Source organism: Eucyclogobius newberryi, unplaced genomic scaffold (assembly GCF_026437365.1).
Source record: "Eucyclogobius newberryi isolate DKJ021-1_F unplaced genomic scaffold, fEucNew1.0.hap1 SCAF_6, whole genome shotgun sequence".
NCBI classification, from domain to species: Eukaryota; Metazoa; Chordata; class Actinopteri; order Gobiiformes; family Gobiidae; genus Eucyclogobius; species Eucyclogobius newberryi.
The window spans coordinates 18728042-18750088 of NW_027316278.1; the positions used below are offsets into that span (position 1 = coordinate 18728042).

Sequence of the window (22047 nt, forward strand, 5' to 3'; positions counted from 1 at the left end):
TGCTAGTTTTTGTTTTATGTGGCTAGGTAAAACAAAAACACTATTTTCCATTTGAACAGCAAATTTCCCCTCAGAATTCGGACCTGTTTTAAACTGCAGAGCCCCTAAAGTTGTGATGCCACGTGAACCCAACGACCAGAATGTATTATTTTACATCCAAGACCCACAAAAATATTATTCTTGTTATTTATTTAGTTTATTCATTTCAATAAATATAACATAATGAACAAAAACAATGCTATATAGTTTTGATTACTAAAAAAATATAAATAAAAAGATTTTAAAGTATACCATAAGTTTCATTTACATGCCATTTAAATTAGCTTTAGGCAAGCTATTGCCTCAAAAAGTCTTTGAGATTCTCCTGCTTTTTTCATAGTTTTGGCCGGGGCGCGACTTATACTTATATTCATACTTATACATATACTCCGGAGCAACTTATATGTGATATTATTTGTAATTTTCGCTCATACTCCAGTGCAACTTATATATGTTTTTTTCTTCTTCTCTCTGCATTTTTTGGCTGGTGTGACTTATACTCCGGAAAATACGGTAAAATTATCTCCATACTTAATCTCACACAAGACAATGAATTGTTGCATGGTGTGTGTGTGTGTGTGTGTGTGTGTTGTATTAATGTGAAATCTCTGTAAAAACTCCTACACACAAGGTTGTTTCCTAACTGTTCACATTATTGGTTCTGTGTCCAACCAGGGGTGCCCAAAGTTAACGTGCTGAGATTAACCTCCTAGGACCCGATCTCTTTATGGCATATTTATTAATATCTCTCTGTTATTTGGGCTGATTGGGACCTGATGAGTGTAAAAACAAATACTTATCTTTTTACATGTGGTAAATTAGAAACATTATGTCCACATATGAGAACTTTTGTTTTATGTTTCAATCATTTTGATAAACAATTCAAATAAAGTCACAATTGAATAATGATTTTCAAAAAACATTTATTTAGTGCCTGAATGCAGCAACATTTTACCTGGTGTAAAAACATGTGCCTCTAAGCATAATGTGACAACTTTGTAGATATAATGGGTGGCTAAGTCTCTCTACTCATCTCTGGCTTCACAGGTTTCAGGCAGGTGATGGGCGTAGTCTGATGGGCGGGGCTAAGTGCTCACGTGGGATGAGGAACGCCTGCACATGTAGCGCACATGCAGCGCACGTGAGGACAGCGTGCTGGAGAGTGAAAGGTTCTGTGTGAAGAGCGAGTCAGCACGTTCAGCGGCTTTGGGACACTCAACGACGCCTCATATGCAAAGAACATTTCAGCCCAAAGCTGGAGAATTATGGTTTCTAAAGAGGCTCAGAATAACTTTGGAGCAAAAGCTATAGACCGCAGCACATTTGGTTTGTAAAGCCCCATTTCGTTTTACCCCTACAACAACTAGTCTAATTAAGATAGTTTGGACCTATGCACTTAATGAAGAGAAAGGTGATATTTTATCATTTGCAAAGATGTAGGGCGGTTTTGTTGGGGCTACAGGTCTAAAATCTAAATGATTGAAAAGCTGATTATAGATTATGGACAGTTTACACACAAAGCAGAGTAACTAGGCCTATGAGAGCGATGTGTTAAAACTGTAATCTACGACCACCTTTCTGTGTTTGTTGTGAAGAAATACATTTGATGAAATACTTTTGATTTGCTGTTAATATGCCCACCTGAATTTCATTTCTTTTGTCCTCCTAGTGTAGCTGTAGTTGAGACATGATTAGCCCTGAGCTGCCTCTCTGCCTCATTGATCACGACTGCACGGACCTTGTGCAAACAGACACACTAATAAGTGATGTAAGTGTTCTTTTATCCTTCTGTAACTGACCATTATGCATGTTCGCTATCACAAGACCGACCTTCACACTAACTCAAAGGCAGAGGTGGGTAGAAGTCTTTTTAAGGAAATTGTACTTCTTGACAATACTTTTACTCTTACTCAAGTCATTTCTTGGACCACTTTGTACCTTTTCATGAATAATATTATTTCTAAATAACAAATTTTTTTGGACACTCTACCCACCTCTGCTCAAAGTTTTGTTTCCCCTTTAAAGACAAATTAGTTTGTATAGAATATTTGTTAATTTGTTGCTAAACACCTTCATGTCATAAATGAGCTTTGTACTTGTCCTGTCTTACGCCTGTACACTATGTCCCAGTGTTGTGATAGTCTGTTTGACTGTTTGACTGTTCTCTGGTGCAGGCATTGATATCTTCTTTTTGCTTTTGTTTTTTTATCATTCAGTTTATGATGTGTGAATGCTGTTATTTTCATCTTAGGTTTTCATGCGCTTAACAACTCATGATGAACAATAGACAGATATTGCAAAAATAATGTATTAAAAAATATAATTCATATACCTTTTTTTTTTACAAATAGCAGTGCATTACCAATTACATTTGTACATTCAGTATACGAACAAACACATGCATACAAAATTAGACATGGATATGGCATTGTCATTGTCAATGGATTGGCCTATTGTATGGCCTCAATCACAGTCATGTCCTGAGTTTGTGGTCCATTCTTCACCTCACAGTTCGACACTTTGATCCCCTCCTCCATCTGCTCAATCTGAAGCTTAAGTTGTTCTTTTTCATTTAGAATCAGCTCATTCTCAATAGCTTTTTGCTGCTTCTTTTTCTCGTTGTCTTCTTTCTCCGCCATCTCCCGCTTCTGCTGTTTCTTGTGCTTTTTGAACTTGCACAAGTTCTTCTCGGGGTAAGTGACTTCAGCCAGAGGCAGCTTGAAGATCTTGTTAGTGCCCGTGGTGATGAGGAGAAATGTCAGAGCGGAGAGGCAGAAGGGCCAGGTGCATGCTGGGAGACCAAACTGAGGGAGCAAAACACAAGGTTTGAGATAACGTTTGTACATTTGTACGCTATACTTTATTGGAAAAACTGTTGTGGAAAATATAAAGAGACTTGCTGAGTTATGAATAGGGATGGCAAGATTATTTGGTTAATTGATAATGATTATTTAGTTCATAATATAATTGTAAGAACTAAAGTGGGAATCATAAGCAGCAACAATTAGTAATTTCAGTTTAGTCTATGCCAAAAATATTAAAATCATGTGTTAAGTACATTTCTGGGACCTTTTTACATAGATTGCAAGAATTGGTGATCCATTAGACTTTCGAATGAGAGTAAAAATGGATTTCACTGTTTCACGGTCACAGTGCCAACAATCATGAATAATCATACATTGTCATGTTTCTTCACACAATAATTGTAACACTAAAACATCCCTAGTTATGAAATAGAAGAGGTTTATTCTTTATTACAAGAGATGTACTGTAGATAGGTCAAGGCCTGGCCAGCCCTGCTATGGACCAGCAGCACTCCCGGCTTTCTACCAAAGGCTGATGGTGTATTTATGGTATAAAGCTTCATAGATATAAAAGCAGAGTGACTTTTACACTTGAAGAGAGACACAGTAAACAAAGGGTTTCCTGGGTGAAGACTGTGCCTGCTAAGCTTCTTCACATACTGTATGTGAATGCATGGCCTGGTTTCTCTGGCAGAATCAGATGCATTAACACAAAGACTGAAAATAAATATCAATACATTTCTATCACAGAACTTACCCTCGACATGATGTTGGCAATAGCTGAGCCCAGGTATGCACAGAAAAATGCTGTGGAAACAAAAATACTGTGAGATGTTTCTGTGAGAATCAAACTAAATATCAAAGTAAATAAACATACCACAGGTGATGGCAAGTAGATGGACCTGCCAGTTCAGAACATAAAACATGCCTCCAATAGCAATGCAAGCTAACACACAGTTGTAGCCCCACAAACCAAAGTAAATATCTCCAAATGGTGCTGCCAGTGCAAGACCTGCATAATAAACACAAGAGTATGAAACAGACGTGCTAATTGTGCTACTTCACTTTCTAATTTGTTGTATTACATTTCAGTTATGCAGTTATTGTACATGATCAACCTTATGTGTACATTCGTTTTGTTTTCTCACCTGAAACCATGCCCACCGCTGATCCCAGAACTGCATGAATGCAAGTGATCGGTGATGAGATAAAAAGAGCAATAATGAAAATGCCTCCAGTCCAAGGATTATCACAGCCATAGACCTGCCCTACTCCCACAGGCACCGACATAAACAACTGTGGACAAATAAATGCACTCTTTTTTAAATGGACATATGATGTTATACGTGAAGAATTGTTATTTAGCAAATGGCATTTTTAGCAAAGCATTGTTAACGTCGCTAGAACGCAGAGACACATTTGAAAAAGAAAATCCAAGGGCAATAAATTTAAACTGCAGCTTTAACCTTTTTTAAAAAAAACACATGTAAAGAAAGTGACCCTGACCTTTGGCAGGTCTATCTCGGCCCAGGTGATGTTGGGCAGCTCAGAGCGAGGCTGGATGTTGACCTGGGGGAAATGGTGGTTGTAGTGTCCAGTGGCCACCATGTGCAGACACACCAGGATGTTAAATGGAAGAGTGAAAACTGGAAGGTCCCAACGACTGTTTATGGAGGCCAGTGCACTGGACACTACAGGACTGAACAGAAAAGTCATGTTTATTTAGAATTTGCAGTTATACAACTATGTCTTTTTCAGCTGTCTCCTTTTTGTCAAACAAGAAGCAGTGATTTAGTGTTTTTTTGTTTTTTCATACCTATGACATAGCAATGGGGGTATGTTACAACTGTCCTGAAACAAGAATCATAATGTAATCCTACAATACTTATAATTGTTTGGCATCAAGTGCAGGTTGTTACTTTGTGCTGTTTAGATTTTTTAATGACTTAATCTGCTAATTAGTTAAATCCTTTCTCCACTCACCACATCATAGACATGAAGATGTTTGGCAGCAAAAGCCACCAGTACCAGTCCCCTTTATTTGAGAAGACGGCCATGAGGAGGCCCACCAAGATACCATTGTATCCATACAGCCCGGCTGCTATTGCACCCCTGCCAAGACAGTATGTGGATCATCATCATTCTTCATTTTCTCAGAATAAGACAACAATAAGTTGTTTAAGAAATGCATCCCAACCTGTTTTGTTGAAGAATAAGAGCAGAAAGTGTTGCAAAAAGTGTTCCCACAAATCCATTTAGAGCCCACCAGTAGTTCTGAAGGATGAGGCCGGCAAAAATGATAAGTCCACTCAGAGGGTTGTTCACAAACATGACTTGAGCAGCTCCTCGTAACACCCAGTCGAGCAGCTGCAGCAGGATGAACTGCCCTGGACAGGCACAAGACAGGTCTTCATAGTAAAACAGTAGAACAGTAACTTTGAAAGATTATTTTCACATCACATTACAACTTGAGACTTACTCTTCATCCATTTAGCAAAAGGAGCCATGTCTCCTGCAAAATAAGAGACGCCCTTGAGGATGCAGACATGAGCCCTGTGGGGGGGCTCTATGGGCAGGGTCCCGGGCTGGTCATGGTCCGACTGCTGCTCAGGCTTTACTTCAGGAAGGGCCATCAGGGGCTGCAGCTCCTGGAGCAATAGTATTACACAGTCAGTTATCTAAATGTTTGCATAAAACAGACTAGACCAGTATTATTTATTTACTTACAGTTAAGAGGCTGTCAGGAGACAAAACAGGTGAAACTACTGAAATAAAGACACAAAGAGTCTTTGGGGCGTCCTATGAAGTTGGAATAATTCAGTATTAATCCTGGTTAATTCATTTGGCTCATTATTTTCACCCATCCTCGCCTAGTGTCTTTTAGTTGTAATTTTCCAAATGAAAACAAGTATTCAAATATTATACTACGTCCGTCCAAAATACTTGTGTTGGACTCCATTTGAAAGGTAAAAAACAAATAGTTTCTTGTGATATGCATGGCAGCAATGTAAGTAGACCACAGCCAAAGCTACTGCATATAACATAAATAAAATATAGATTTATTTTATATATAGAAACTAATGGTTGAATTCAAATGGCCTTAGCAAAAAAATCTTCATTAGACACTTCAAATTCACTACAGGCTCAACAACAACTGTGTGAAATAGTATGTTGAAATGTTCCCCAATTAATATATTATTATATGTGTGTGCATATAATGGGGTAATTGTGTCAAAATTTACCCAAAAGTGCCAACTGCAGTAAAGAGACAAAAACATTTCTTGAAACATGTTAAATAAAGTGTGTATAAAGTTTTAACTAATTCTGGTTCTCTAGAAAGTATGAAAAAAAGGACTTGGGGACTTATTTGTCCCATTCTCCTCCAGACTCTAAAATGAGGGGTTTATTTGACAGATTAGCGTTAGCTTAAGAGGTTTGCTGTTATGTGTTTATCTATTTCAGAAATAAGTCTGACTGAAAGAGACAGGTTAACGTATATATGAGACGAAACAGTAGTGGTTACACTCGCTATTGCGTGAGAATAATTTTGTGAGTAATGTGAAATATTGTCATAAGTTTTGTCCCTTTGAATAAACTATTAGAAATTAATAACACAAAAATAAAAGGCTTGGATCATTTTATACTCCTACCTTAGAGCTATGTTGCGCAGTCATAAGTCTCAGAATGAGCACAGGTTTCTCAGTTTCCCCTGGAGCTGTCGTCCAACATTTGCGGCTCACTTTTATAGTGGAGCAAACCCAGCCTCTCCTCCAGTTTTCTCAGTAGCATTTCCTTTGCTCATCCACCACAGGAATTTTCTGCTGACTTTTAGCATTGATAATCTTATCTTCCCCATTGTTTTGCGCATGTGCGTGTAAATTTCTAGAACATTTTTAGCTGAGTTTAAAAGAGGTCAAAACTGATTTTCACTTGCTTTTAAATTGTATTTTCCCTCTCCAAAAATAAATAAAACATGGCAGCTTTGAAAAACCGTATAGTTCATTGTTGATCTACAAACTGTGGTGCCCTGGATTTAACTTGAGAAGCATGATCCAAATAACAAGTGCTGTGGCCAAATTCCAGGGTGAATGACCATACCCATGCTGGGCCTCTTACATTGGCTCTCTGTCGAAAATCTGTGAGAGCAAAGCACAAACTGATGGTGGAGCCAATTTAAAGGTGCAGGTGCATTTGTGTAGGGTCCCCTGTTTGTCTCCATAAAGATGTTTTTACTCTACCATAAGCGTTCTTACTGTGGCCACGGTCGCCTATCCACTCATATGACCAGACATTTAATTGACCTGCTTGTGCCACTGATTAGTCTCTATGGAGAAGGATACATTTTATGCCAGGCAAAGCTATAACTTCTCCATGTAGTCAAGCAGGTGGCGAACCCTTCGCCAGACAGTTACACGGTGCACCTTTAATTTACAATTGTTATTAAACCTGGGTAAAAAAGTGACTGAAGTATTGTGCCATTGGCTGTTTACACTGTGTTTTACGTAGACATTTTTACATTTCTGATAAGAGCCAAGACAAGAATGAATCATGCAGGAAAAAAATCTCAGAAGTGCAAAAAATGTCTTATGTAACTGTCAGACATGCAATGTTAAGATAAGATAAGATAAGATATTCCTTTATTGTCCCACATGGGGAAATTTCATTGGTGCAACGCAGGTAGATACAGAGGTAGATACAGAAGAACAGATCACTTATAGGAAGTCTGAAAAACACTTTCAGTAGAAGATCTCCTATAAATAAATACAAACTCCCATAGACAAATAAATAAATAAATACATAAATTATTCCGTAACATCAGAGAGCTGTACCATTTACAGATATTTCAAACATTTTAGTACATTTTCTGAGACTCGTCATCATCCATCTGTCAGATCTTTTGCACATTTTGCAAAGCTATTCACTTAGGTCAGCAAACAGTTCAGAATGTTAGAGAAATCCAACTTGAACAATTAAAAAATGTGAGACAATACCTATAACATTATACCACTACAAGAATACAACATGCGGCTACTAAAGTCTGCACAGCTAAATTAGCTCTGAAGATTTATTATCGTGCACTACAAGTGTGACATTTCGGGAATCCACCCTTCATAAGTGTCTGATTATGTGCGTCACACTTGTGGTGCATGATAATAAATCTTCAGAGCTAATTTATTTATCAAGACCTGGTTCAACCAGATTTCCACAAGAGCAGTCTTAGTGGGTTCTACGTCTACATTCTGATTATACAACAGTCTTCCTGTTTGTGTGTTTTGTTGTGTCCCTTGTGACTTTGATACAAATGCACTCTTTAGGTGGACAAACGGAAGTCTGAACAAAGAGAGTGTTACATTTGCAATCTGTGTTTTAATCATTGTGTGAAGGTTCTTGCAAAAAGTGTTTTGATATGAATATAAAGTTGTGCCAATATGAGTATTTGGAAGTAAAGTGGTGGAATTTGTGCACAATTCGTCATATTTACATTTAAGTGTCAAAGTGATTGAAAAATGTCATCTTATTTTTGTAATGCCCAACAGGGACATTAGGGGATTGGGATTAGACATCCGACCGGCCCTCCGCTACTTGCCTGTATTCGAATATGGCCCTCGGAGGAAAATAATTGCCCACCCCTGCCTTAGACCCTCCTTCTCGGCAAAGAAAAACTACAAAACCTCGGAGAGAACCATAGTGAAGGCAAGATCCTACTTCCATAGATGGACAGGCTGACGTATTTTAATTTGCAGGTTGACTGTGGAGCCAGAATCACGCAGGAGGAAGGAGCGTTCATCCGGGCATACTAAGAACAGTTCATCTGAATAAAGATCGTTCCTCCAGGCAGTTGACGAGTATCTGGATCTACAGGTCAGGATTGGCAGTAGTACCACTCCCCTCGAAGGAGGAAAAGATGTGAACAGCAACAAACAGTTTACCGGTGAACTCAGGCTGCCATACTTCCCCCAGGATAGTAGCACCTAGAGCAGCGTAGCTGGGAACTGTAGGTTTTAATTTCTGTTCCTAACTGGCCTGACCATAAGTGATTTCAAAGAGGAACGTTTAAGCCTGGTCTTAAATGAAGAGACTGTGTCGGCCTCTTTAACATGGACAGGAGCTGATTCCATAACACAAGAGCTTGGGAGCTAAACGCTCGACCTCCTACTGCGCTTTTAGAGACTATGTAGGACTATTATACACACTATTCATAAGTCCTGTTTGATCATTGTGGATTCAAAATGGGAGTATTTGTTCCATTCTTTTGGAAATAATTGAGGTATATATATGATAGTTAATGAGTTTTTTTAAGTGCCCAGTTAAAAGTAGTTAAAAGCAGTAGTACATAACAGGCAAAATTATTTATTTAATCTTCTTTTCTCCTGAGATTAAAAAAAAAAAGTTTTTTGTAGAAAATTATGATTGGTCTTGTTTAGTCAAGATTGCCTACCTTTGCCACCTCGTATTTTAAAAATTGTCCCTTCAGCTTGTTGTTTTTAAGGTTTCTCGGCTAATAGTTTAGACAATTAGGACACGCTCATAATATCTTTGTTTGGTTAAGAGCTTTTAAAAAAATATATGTATATATTTCCTGTGAGGTCAGGTCCTTAGTTTCTCTTCTTACCTTTTTAATTTCCTGTAGCACTTGAAGATTTCCCTTCTTGGCATGTTTTGCCTCCAGCAATTTTAGTTTTTCTTGCAGATCATTTAGCTTTTTCTCCCTTTTTTTTCTTTTTTGCCGAAGCAATTTTTCCTCTTAAAACTGCTTTAGCAGCATTCTAAATGATGGGTGGGAAAGGTTCATCTTTGACTTTTTCCTCAAGATGAGTCTCGATGTCATCAAGTCTTCTTCAAACAAAGGGTCATAAAGCAGTGTTTTTTCTTACATCCAAGTCTACAGTAATATATAGAGGTTAAATAGAGGTCAAATCACTGGAAGAACAACTTTTAGGACTACGACAAAGTCTGGGGAATAAAGTCTGGCGGTGATGCGACACTCGGCTGTCGACTGCCATAAAACAATAACAACAGCAACAACAACAGTCTAAGGAATAAAGCCTGGCGGTAATGCAACACTCGGATGCCAACCGCCATAAAACAACAACAACAACAACAACAACAAGAGCACAGTCACTTCATTCTATTGTGCCTATATCTGATTTGTCTTTATTGACATTATGACAACTTAGTAAGTAAGTAAGTAAGTACATTTTATTTATATAGCACCTTTCACAGACAGAGGTCACAAAGTGCTTCACAAAACACAGAATAAAACAATAAAAACACAAAAAACTTGCAGTGAACAATACATATACAACAATATACAGTAAAATCAGTCCGTAAAATAAGTGCATTTAAAAGGCTTGACTAAATAAAAAGGTTTTAAGCCGACCCTTAAAAGCAGTAACTGAGTCCAGTGACCGTAGGGAGAACAGAAGATCGTTCCAGAGTCTGGGGGCAACAGCCTGGAAGGATCTGTCTCCTCTGGTCCGAAAACGGGTGCAAGGAACCAACAACAGTTTCTGATCCAAGGACCTTAGTGAGCGAGAGGGAGCGTACGGTTTAATCAGATCGCTGATGTACGATGGGACCTGACCATTTAAAGCTCTAAAAGTTAAAACAAGAATTTTAAACTGTATCCGGTAGGAGACCGGCAGCCAGTGAAGGGCTTTAAGAATGGGTGAAATGTGGGCCCTTCTATTTGTGCGGGTTAAGATCCTCGCTGCAGAGTTCTGGACCAGCTGCAGACGAGAGAGTTCCTTCTTGTTAAGACAGGAAAACAAGCTATTACAATAGTCTAAACGTGAGGACACAAATGCATGAATTATAACTTCCAGGTCATTTTGAGACACCATTTTCCTGAGCTTAGAGATTTTCCTCAACTGAAAGAAACAGTTCCTCGTCAACAGCTTAGAGTGGTGCTCTAAAGACATGTCTTTGTCAAAGACAACACCCAAGTTTCTAAGACTTGGTTTAGCAGTCTGGCCTAAAACACCCAAGTACTGGTTTATCCCTGGAATGGCATCATCAGGGGCAATAATCAGAGTTTCTGTTTTGTTAGCATTTAGCTGCAAGGAGTTTTTACTCAGCCATTGTTTTATTTGCACTAAGCAACTGACCAAGAAGTTCAGCTTCTGGATCTCAGAAGGTTTAAAAGAGCAATATAGCTGAATATCGTCAGCGAACAGGTGGTAGGACACATCACTAAACTCTTTAATGATCATTCCCAGGGGGAGTATATAAAGCAGAAATAGGACGGGACCCAAGACGGAGCCCTGAGGAACTCCACACAACAGATCAGCTGAGTCGGACATTATTTGGTTTGCAGCAACACTAAAGCTCCTACCGGATAAATATGAGGAAAACCAATGAAGAACTGACCCCGACAGTCCAATCAGGTCCCTCAGTCTGTTCAACAGGATATGATGGTCGACAGTGTCAAAGGCTGCAGACAGATCCAACAGAACTAAAACAGTGCATTTCCCAGAATCAGCAGACATCATAATGTCACTGGACACTTTGAGCAATGCGGTTTCCGTAGAATGTTTGCGGAAACCAGATTGAAAAGAGTCGTGAATGTTTGACTGATCAAGGAAATCTGACAATTGTTCAGAGACCACCTTCTCAAGGATCTTGGACATGAACGGGAGCTTTGAAATAGGTCTGAAACTTTTGGGGTCTGTCGGGTCCAAGTTTGTTTTTTTCAGTAAAGGCTCAACTATGGCATGTTTAAATGGACCAGGAAACACACCAGTAGAAAGAGAGAGATTTACCATTTTGGTAACCCAGGGGCCAATAACATCAAACACTTTGAGGAAAAGCCTGCAGGGAAGGGCATCTGATGAACAAGAGGAGGGTTTCATCTTGGTCACCAGAGCTGAGATGTCTTCTAGAGTGACAGGCTTAAAAGAAGACCAGTTTTGGGAAACAGGCTCCACAGAAACAGAGTTATCAGACAATGGGAGTGGGATTTGGTCTTTGATCATCTTGATCTTATCGATAAAGAACCTGAGGAATTCATTGCTGTCAGCTTTGCAGGAAACAGGAGTAACTGCAGCTGAAGGACAAATAATAGAATTTATAGTGTCAAACAACACTTTGGGGTTTTTCTTGTTGGATGTTATTAGCTGGCGGAAGTAATCAGATCTGGAACTTTCCATCATTTCATTGTAAGATGACACAAGATCTCTGAGGTGTAACCTATGGACCTCAAGACTGGAGGTTTTCCACAGACGCTCAGTTTGAGGGCACAGGCTCAGGAGAAAAGTTCAATTAAAATAAAACACAGCTATGATCGCTCATATGGACATCCTCCACACAGAGGTTAGCAACACTCAGGCCAAGTGAAAACACCAGCTCTAAAGTGTGTCCCTTTTGGTGAGTGGGACCTGAAACATGCTGCTCAAAGTTAAATGTTTCGGTCAAGGTTAAAAGATCTTTTGCAGGGCATGATGAGCCATCGACCCAAATGTTAAAATCCCCAAGAATTAAAACATTTTCCAGCTTTATAATAGAAGATAAATAGTCACTAAAGTCCTTTAAAAAGACAACAGCAGGACCAGGGGGCCGGTAGACTAAAACACAGTAAAAAGGACTTGAAGAACCAACCTTAATCATCTGTGATTCAAAGGAAGTGAAAGTGTGTGAGTCGATGACTTTACACATGTAACGGTCTGGGGACACAACTGCCAGACCTCCTCCACGTCGACCAGGGCGAGGCATCGCAGAAACGGAGCAGCCAGGTGGGCAGAGTTCATTTAGATGAATAAACTCACCCTCTCTCTGCCATGTCTCCGTAAGACACATGAAATCAAGGTTTTGTCTTGTAAAAAGTTCATTCAAGGAAAACGCTTTGTTGGCAATTGAACGGGCATTCAACAAGCCGAGCCGGACCGTGGATGACGTCATCGGTTCAGCTGAGCGCAGCGGGACCTGTCGAAGGCACGCCTTACGGTCACGTGATTCCCATCTGTTTCGCCGGTAAGCCGACGAAAACAAGGAAGCGGACGGTGGACCCCAGCGCTCATAATTCCAGCGGCGCGCGGGCTCCAGGAAAACAGCCGCCACATCCCGCGCAGGCTCCAGGACCAGTGCGGCCCCGATGGCCCGTGCAGGCAGCGGGAAAACAGCCGCGATGACACAGACAGGCTCCGGGAAAACAGCCGCAATAACCCGTGCAGGCTCCGGGAAAGCAGCCGTGATGACACGGGCAGGCGGCGAAGACAGCGACGACGAACAGCCGCAAACATCGAGGAGCGGGACCAGGCGCAAGCACCGAGCACGTCTCCCAAAGCCCAGGCTCATGAGCTCCGAACACAAGGCTCGTCTGCGCTTGACTTGCACACCAGATCTTGTGCCTCGTCTCCTCTGCTTCCTCCTTTTCCCCGGGCCTCGGGACAGCAGCAAAACGTCAGGTGAGTTGGGTGGACAAACAAGGGGTGGCGGAAAGGCTTGTTTGTACCTGTCCCATGTGTCGAAAAGCGACTCCATCGTCGCTTTGATGAGGAAAAGTGCGCCACGGTCATAAACCCGCACAGCAGACACACAACAGACTAATGTCTGGGCTGATAAAACTGCATACGATGTAACGATCGTCACAAATAAGCGGCATAACAGGAGTCGAGCAGTGGCGTGGCCGAACACAGGCGCCATCTTGGATCCAAAAGGAGGGGACAACTTGAGCAGGTTGTCATTATGTCAATTATTAAAAATTATGTCAGGTAATTATTAAAAACACAAAATAGATCCAGGAATAAGGCTACTATCCTGGACAGGCCCAACGTTATCGTTCATTACCCTTGAATAGCCGAGAGTTATGTAAGCGACAAAGGATATGTTTGTGCTTTCTGCATTCAGCCATTAAACACAATTGCCCACAAATCATTAGAACTACAGACATCAGGTCACCACTGAAGGAAGACGGAGTTTCGTCCTGTTTTGCAGTTGTTTACAGAACAAGTGCAAGTACCAGTATTCACAATGAAAGGATGTGGACCAGATTAGTTATATAGATATACAATTATAATGTATATCTATAGTTTGAGAAAATCATGTGTGTTGCTAGTTTTAATGCATCCATTATTTTCATTTTAACATAGTTACTTATATACGCTCAAATAATTTAATTTATATTAATTAAATTGTGATGTATTTACAGTTTTTTACGATTGAATAAACACTAAAATGTCTGACTGTCAAACAACCACACCTATGTGCACACATTGAACACTGTCATCAGGCGTGCAAACACAAGATCGCTTAATTATAGACACACCAAACAGGTTTAAGCACTATAAAACTGCAGCAAGTGAGTTCACCAAACTTAACCAAAATGGAAGGAAGAGGAAGAGTGAGGATGAGAGGGGGAATCGGAGGAGGAGGAGGAGCCAGAGGCTGTGCCGGAGGTAGAGGTTGAGGTAGATTTAGAGGTGGAGGTAGGGGTAGAGGTCGAGGTAGAAGAAGAGGAAGACTTCAAGCAGGATTAAGAGGGGGAGGAGTTTGGGAGGGTTCTTTTTTGTACTGGATCAAATGTTATGTTCATGAAAACTGGGAAATGTTTTTTTTTTTGCCATGTTGGCTTGAGTATATGGAAAAAAATAAATGACATTGTCAACAGCATGAGTCTTGTGTCCTGTGTGGTGTCTACAGTGATGCACACAAGTGTGTGTAGTGTTCACTGTGTGTGTTGTAGACATAAGATAAGATAAGATAAGATAAGATAAGATGTTCCTTTATTGTCCCACATGGGGAAATTTCATTGGTGCGACGCAAGTAGATATAGAGGCAGATACAGAAGAAAAGAACAGATCACTTATAGGAAGTCTGAGAAACACTTTCAGTAGAAGATCTCCTATAAATAAAAACTCCCACAGACAAATAAATAAATAAATACCATTGCATGTGATCACGACAGTAATTGCACATGAATATGTGTCACAACAGCACATAGATTGCACATGAATTTCACAGTAATTGCACATGAATCACAACAGTAATTGCACATATGACGGAATTGCACATGGTTAGGTCAGTATTGCGAGTGTTCAGGATTAACAGTGTTTGTTATAAAGTCTGACAGCAGCAGGAAGGAAAGACCTACGAAACCTTTCCTTCACACAGCGAGGGTGGATCAGTCTCTCAATGAAGCTGCTCTCCAGAGCGGACAGAGTGTCCTGCAGGGGGTGAGACTCATGGTCCAGCACAGATGTGAATCTAGCCAAGACCCTTCTGTCCCCCACCTCCTGCACCGAGTCCATAGCGCAGCCCAGGACGGAGCTGGACTTCTTGATGACTTTGTCCAGTCTATTGTGTTTATAGTTGTGCAAATCCGAGCGATGTTTTACAAATTCACGGTGTACTTCACCCATACGACTCTATGCACTTAGAAGCAGAATTGTCCGGAAGTGTTTAAGGTTTTCCTCAACAGTGTGTAACTGGTGCAAACATGGTTAAGTCATATGCAACGTGTGTGTTTCATATGAGAAGAAAATATGGAGTGTTTCATTTTGCAAAGGAGCTAAGGTGTTTTGCTAATTGGGTTTGTGGTTGTGCTAATTGTGTGTAGGGTTTTGCTAAATAAAACAAAACCATCAAAATTGTGTTTATTCAATTGGAAAGAAACTAAATATTTTTTGTGTAATTTATTATTTTCTTAGCTGCTAATTTATTATTTTCTTAGCTGCTAATTTATTATTTTCTTTAACTGCATGTATTGTTGGCAGGTGGTCAGTTATTATATTTGAGCGACATTTACGTCAATTTACTGAAATATATAACCAAGCATTTATACACTGTACCTTCATATTTAGTGTAAAATGGAGCAAGCTGTTAGTAGAAACACCATGCAGAACAGTGCTGACATCTAGTGGAAAAAGAAGAAGCTGTTGTATTTATAGGTCTAAAAATATAGAGATGAGAAAGAATCTAAAATATTCTAAAACTGTATATATATACATACATAAATATATCAAACTTTCAAGAGCAACCAGATACAGATTGTTCTTTCAAAAACAAGATTCGCCTATACAGTATTAGAAGAGATGGCCTGTCATCATTTTATGCAGCCAAACTGTCTTCATGTGCAAAAGATGAGAGAGGCCGCTTGTGTGTGTGAGTATTTGTGAAGGATGGGGCACCACTACAGTCCAAGGAACACGATACTTGATGACCCCCCATCACAAGAATGCAAGTTTCTTTGCTCTCTGCGCATCTGGCCCGACACCCGGTTACCTCTCTGTGAGCACATGTTACTTTTTCAATATTTGCCCCATTGTCACATCCACAGACAGTTTTGTAAAATGATTGTTTGGCTTGAAGCAGCTTGAAGCATTATCTGAGGCTATACAACCCGCATAGGGATTGAACTGAAGGAATTGTCATTGCTGTGTATCAAAGGGTCTCGGTTTAAATGAATATCTTGATACTTTTGGGTAATTTTTCTCAATAAACGTCCATCTGATCAGAAATGAGAAATGTGAAATATCACCTTATAACATTAAAGTTTGTAAATTGACATTGCATTTTCTTTTTTTCTGCATTTTTTGCATTTTTCTTTTTGTAGCTTTTTATTTATTTTAGACAATGTACTCCATATTCTAATTTTGCATATCTGAAAATAAACCAAGAAGGAGTGGCAAGCAGATCACCAGGTGAACCATACCCCAAATCATTGCTTTTTCACAATCTTGAAACATCCACAAGCCTATCACATATCTTTGACATATTCTGTTTTTGTAGTAATCATTAATAGTCATTACTGGTAGCGGTAATACAATACTCATGTTACAACTATGTTTTACAATATACAGTTATGAATCATGAGTATCGTATCACTGTATTGTTTTTAAAAGTACTGAGAACTGCTTGCTTAACCTCGTGCTTGTTCCAGAAAAGGGATACAAAGCCTCTCTTGTTCTATGTGGTGCTTTATCCTCATTACACTTCTCATTTGTTTATACTGTTAACCTCCCTCCTCCTCCAGCCTTCATTAACTCTCTCAGCGTTTACAATTACTGCCCCTCACTCGTGCGCTTAGTGTTTCCAACAGGTTACCGCCAATGGTCTGTGCTTCGATGATGGGCAAAACTTAATGTTTATTAGAACGAAGGCATTAAATTTATTGTATTTGAAAGCTGAGATTTTAAAGAGAAAATAGGGGCTTAAGGAAAGACAGATGAGGACGGTGCAGAGGGAAAATCAGGGCGCAAAGGAGAGCAAAAGACAAGAAGTAATTGGTCCTATGATGGCTTCCAGCTGCATGGACCCCAGCCAACCCAAGTCTTCATGTCATGCATTCGCACGCACGCTAACACCCGCACACTCCAAGTCTGCGGAGTCCCATAAACTTGTAGTTTCTGACAATGTACAATGTTGTGATTTCCAGATATTGTGATATATAGACTTAGTCCCTCAAAAAGGTGGAAAATAATGTTGAAAACTGAGAGTCTGTTGTTGTCCTATGTATGAATTGTGAATGTGCAGAAAAGGATCATTAATTGGACATGACCTGTCAGTGGTTTGCTTGACAACTGATGTAAACATATTAAGATGTGTAAAAGTATGTTTGCCTTATAGTTGCACACATCTGTTCAGACGATAGTAAATTAGCTGCTTTCTCTGCGAGCGCCGAGTCTCTGTCAGTCAAATAAATTGCTCATATGTACAGAGTGTGTAGTTTGTTATAATCATACAGTCATCACACACTGACGAGTGGAAACACAGTAAAGCACATAAATGCTCGTCTTCACAATCTGATAATTTGCAAACAATGTCAACAGATTAATGAGCTGAATAAATGATACACAAGGCAGAAAAACACAGAGGATCAAACGGATCGGGAAGCTCGATGTTTTCCAATTAAATTACTGCTCCGGTTTATGTGATCATGGAGCGCCTTCACAGATGTTCCCACTAAAACTTGTCTTAATGTGGAGATTGGTGTTAGGCTCTTGTCTGTGGAGTTTGACAGGAAGTTTTAATGAGATTATTATTTTATTTTTTTAGGTTGTGCCACCCACCACCAGATGTGTCAACCAGGGCAATTAATTGGATTCTAATTGGATCAAGATTCACTTTTAAAATAGCCAATCATCAGCTTTGGTTATTTCTCATTTGTCAGTAAAACTTGTTTGGAAAGATTAACTAGACTGTTTTTTGTTTGTTTGTTTTTTTAATGGCAGATATTACAATCATCTTGTTTATGTTAATGAAAGTACTATTCAATTATTAATTTGTATTTAATTAAAAAATAAAATTGTATTAAAATTAGTTATCCTTCAATACAAGATAAAAAAACTAAAGCTTTAGTAACCTACATTATGATTTTATTTGGTTATACCGTGTCTTCAAGGCTCAGGTCTCGTTTGAATGTTTCTTTATCCAATGGTTAGTTTGTTGTTTTTATTACATCACAATTCCAATATATTTGTTACAGTCTGTATTGTGCAAACACAGTAATAGCATTAGCTAGTAAATGACTTGACTTTGTTTTATCCATATGTTTTTATTCAGCCCGTGTCCAGGGGAAAGCGTGTTAATAAACTCTTGGTTCACTTGATGCTTGTTGGCACAGTGAACTCAGTGTATCTCTGCCTCACGTCAAAGGCCCTCTCCTCTCCCTCAAACCCCGACAGTCCCTCACTGCTCGGCTCTGCAGCAGCTGGCGAAACCATTAGCAGCTGGGCCCTCGGAAAAGAGAAAAGTCAAATTATTATCGCTGACATTTCAATACTGCCTTTAGTCTGAGCTTCCAAGAGAGTGGCCAAATCCATTCAGGCTAATCTAGACCCTCTTCAAACGGCTTATTCTTACTCAAGACCCTTCCTCTCTAAACCTTTCAATGGTCTCTTGTCACAGTCATATTGAAACATTTACAGTGTGAAGTGCATTAAAACACCGGCGTGTATTGATGTGTAAGCCACAAGACTCTGAATACGTTTAGCGTGGAAAGATGCATGAGAACTGGTTGACTAAATTGCCAGCTACTTTTATGTATTTTGCATGTTTTGTTGGATTTCCTTTATCATCCAATTATAAAACCATTTGCGTTTTTATTTATTGTGGCAAGTTTTATATTTAATTGCCATTCTGGTAGTAATAATAATAATAATGGAGGATGATATGGCAAAAATATGTTTGTGATTAAAAACAAACTAAAATTAAAAACTTTCTATCTATCTATTTCATGACCATTAACAAGACAGTGCCATTTAAGAAGAACATAATCACACTTTTTTCTACAAGGTCTGAACACCACATCCTTTTACTGACAGAGGATTGAAGTAGGAAAAAACAAGTTAATTGACAATTTGGAACAATTGAGCATCAATTTAGATTTTTTTTTTTTAAATTACAGACCAGTTCTCGTGTCAGTAATACAGTTGTTATTATTATCGCACTGTTATTTCTGTTGGAAGTTTCTCTCAGTCAGTTTATTCTTATTCTGGGGGCTGCCATATCAAATTGATTGCTTCCTGTTGTGCATTGATTTTGCATGTTGAGTTAGCGTTTAGGTGTTACATCTATCCAGGCTTGCGTGGCTCCCTGCTGCTTGATTGCTTCTTCTAGGTTGTGGTATCTTAACATCTGTATTCGGGTTCATATTCTTCAGATTCACATTTCTGAACGTCGCACTGGTCCAACGTGCTCTCAGCATTCAGAGCTACTTTATGTGAGCAGCGACCAGGCGCACACGAGAGCCTTATTATGCATTGTAGTAAATGACTAATCTTTAATGAGACCCACAGTTAACCTTTTAATGGCTCTTTATTAGACTAACGAGCTCTGCCTCTGTGCGCAGCAGAGGAAGTGTGTGTGTGCTGATTGGAGAGCACAGCAGTGAAACACTAATTAAGCTGTCGGATGGTGCAGCAGATTAGGCTTCCCCCCTGCAGAGGCTGGGCCCCGGTAGGCAAACAGGCCCCATCCCTCAGCAGGCCAACCCAAATACATCCCCACTCTGCATCCCTCCACACACCCGGGGATCCGCCAACAGCCAACCAGGAATTAGTATATTATATGCATGAATTTCGAAGACGGGGCCAAAAATACATTCTTGTCTGGAAAATGACATGATCTACTGTTACACATGGAGAAACACTGTCTATGCTTCAGTTAACCACAGCATTTAAAACTTCCACCACCAAAAGCTCAACTCAGACCAGAGATAATATCAAAGATGTAGCCAACACAGCACAAATTATTTCAAATAATATTTCTCACTGATTCTATTTGGATAGATTTATACAAATCACTTTGCTAAGATAAGATAACATATTCCAGTGGGAAAAAAACAACAACAGATAACTTAGAAATAACTCTTATAATCTTAATAATAATAACACTCTTATTTACAGCTGTTATATGGACAGAAAATATTGCACCAGAGATGATTGACATTATGTCACAGTATTGCACATGAATATAACAGTATTGCACATGATTATGAGGCTGAGTGTTCAGAGCTAACAGTGTTTGTTGTAAAGTCTGACAGCAGCAGAATGAAAGACCTGTGAAACGTCTCCTTCACACAGCGAGGATGGATCAGTCTCTCACTGAAGCTGCTCTCCAGAGTGGACAGAGTGTCCTGCAGGGGGTGAGACTCATGGTCCAGCATAGATGTGAGTTTAGCCAGGACCCTTCTGTCCCCCACCTCCTGCACCGAGTCCAGAGCACAGCCCAGGACGGAGCTGGACTTCTTGATGACTTTGTCCAGCCTCTTCCTCTCCCTCTCTGTGATGCTGCTGCTCCAGCAGGCCACACCGTACAGGAGGGCTGATGCCACCACAGAGTCGTAAAAGGTCTTCAGGAGTGGCCCTGTCACTCCAAAAGACCTGAGTCTCCTCAGGAGGTAGAGCCGACTCTGGCTCTTCCTGTACAGTCTGTGTAATGCTAATACTTATATATAGTTTTAAGTTTAGTAAATTAGGCCTAACTCAAATGAGCTAAGCATTCTTTGCATTTGCTATTATTGAGAATTTTAAAGTTTTTCATTTGTTTATTTTCCTTCTTTTTATGGGAGTGAATTTAGCTCCACCATCACTTATCTACTCTCAATTGACAGTTTGAGGATCATCCACACTGAAGAATTAAACCCTCAAACTTGCAGTGAAGCACTCCCATCCTAAGCAGTAAATATCCCTTTTAAATGTGATTTATGCCAACTACCTCTGGAGTGATGTAAATCTGTTTTCATCTCTTCCAGCATTGACCTCATCACTTATATACATCAATAACATGCATCTGCTCTCAGTTTACATGAATTAATGAGGAAGATTGCTTTTTCCTTTGACTCACTGATGCAGCTGTCTTTGATCCTCTCATATAGCCATCATTTGCAATGTCTTAAGGGCTGTGTATATTTAATCAACTCCTATAAACAAGACTTTTTTTTTGTGTTACTAGTACATTTGAGATACTTTGGATACTTTTTACTTGTACTTCACTACATTTTAAAGCAGATATCTGTATTTATCTGCTGCTATCTACTACTTTCTAATAACCCTTTGAGGGGTTGTTTTTTAGCACGTTCAAAATATACAATTTACTAGAAAAAAGCAATAGGCCAAAGATCAGTACAATTCTTTATCAAAATCCCCACATATAATGCTTAAACAGTTCTCAAAAGTGAATTTTTAAACTTTAGAGTATAGATTAAAATGTACTACTTACTCTTTTATTTGAGTATTGTTTTGCTCCTGTGTCTTGACAAAATGTAGAACTGGACGTTACTTATAACTGTATCGTGTTCAACATGTTTAAATCTTATAAAATGTTATGACCTAATCCCTAACATACCATCCACATGTGACCAAACCATTCAAATCACAGTCAAGTTATCTAAAAACATCAACAAAACTCATCACCTTAAATAACTACACACTTTTGATTAATCTAGCTAAATATGTTCCCGCTCCAATGGCTGACAGCTTGAAGGGCCAAAGTGGAGTCCCCAATTCACACACATACACAAATACGGTCAGTACTTTAGTGTTGACACAGTCCAGATGTGGGCAGCTCTGTTCCAAATGAAACCGGGGCAGCCATCCAACAACCTCAACCGCTTTCTCCCCATCAAATGATATGTTTACAATAATACTGTTCGGAGACTCCGGAGACACACGGTCCACACACGAATTCCTTAAAGCAGGGGAAATGAACTCATGGAAAAACCTGTGGAAAAGACAAATGCAGTTGGTTTGTTGTCGGCGTGTCGAGG

General features: G+C 39.5%; 1 protein-coding gene across 1 annotated transcript; it reads right to left on the reverse strand.

The window, feature by feature from the left end:
* Window positions 1-2480: 2480 nt before the first annotated feature.
* Window positions 2481-6747, reverse strand: slc14a2 (solute carrier family 14 member 2). Its single transcript, XM_072432841.1, has 10 exons — window positions 6494-6747; window positions 5571-5642; window positions 5323-5491; window positions 5041-5230; window positions 4827-4955; window positions 4350-4542; window positions 3992-4139; window positions 3721-3855; window positions 3601-3650; window positions 2481-2843 (listed from the first exon to the last, which is right to left on the reverse strand). Exons 1-10 carry the CDS (start codon window positions 6515-6517, stop codon window positions 2490-2492), a joined length of 1464 nt encoding a protein of 487 aa, XP_072288942.1. The 5' UTR covers window positions 6518-6747; the 3' UTR covers window positions 2481-2489.
* Window positions 6748-22047: the final 15300 nt, after the last annotated feature.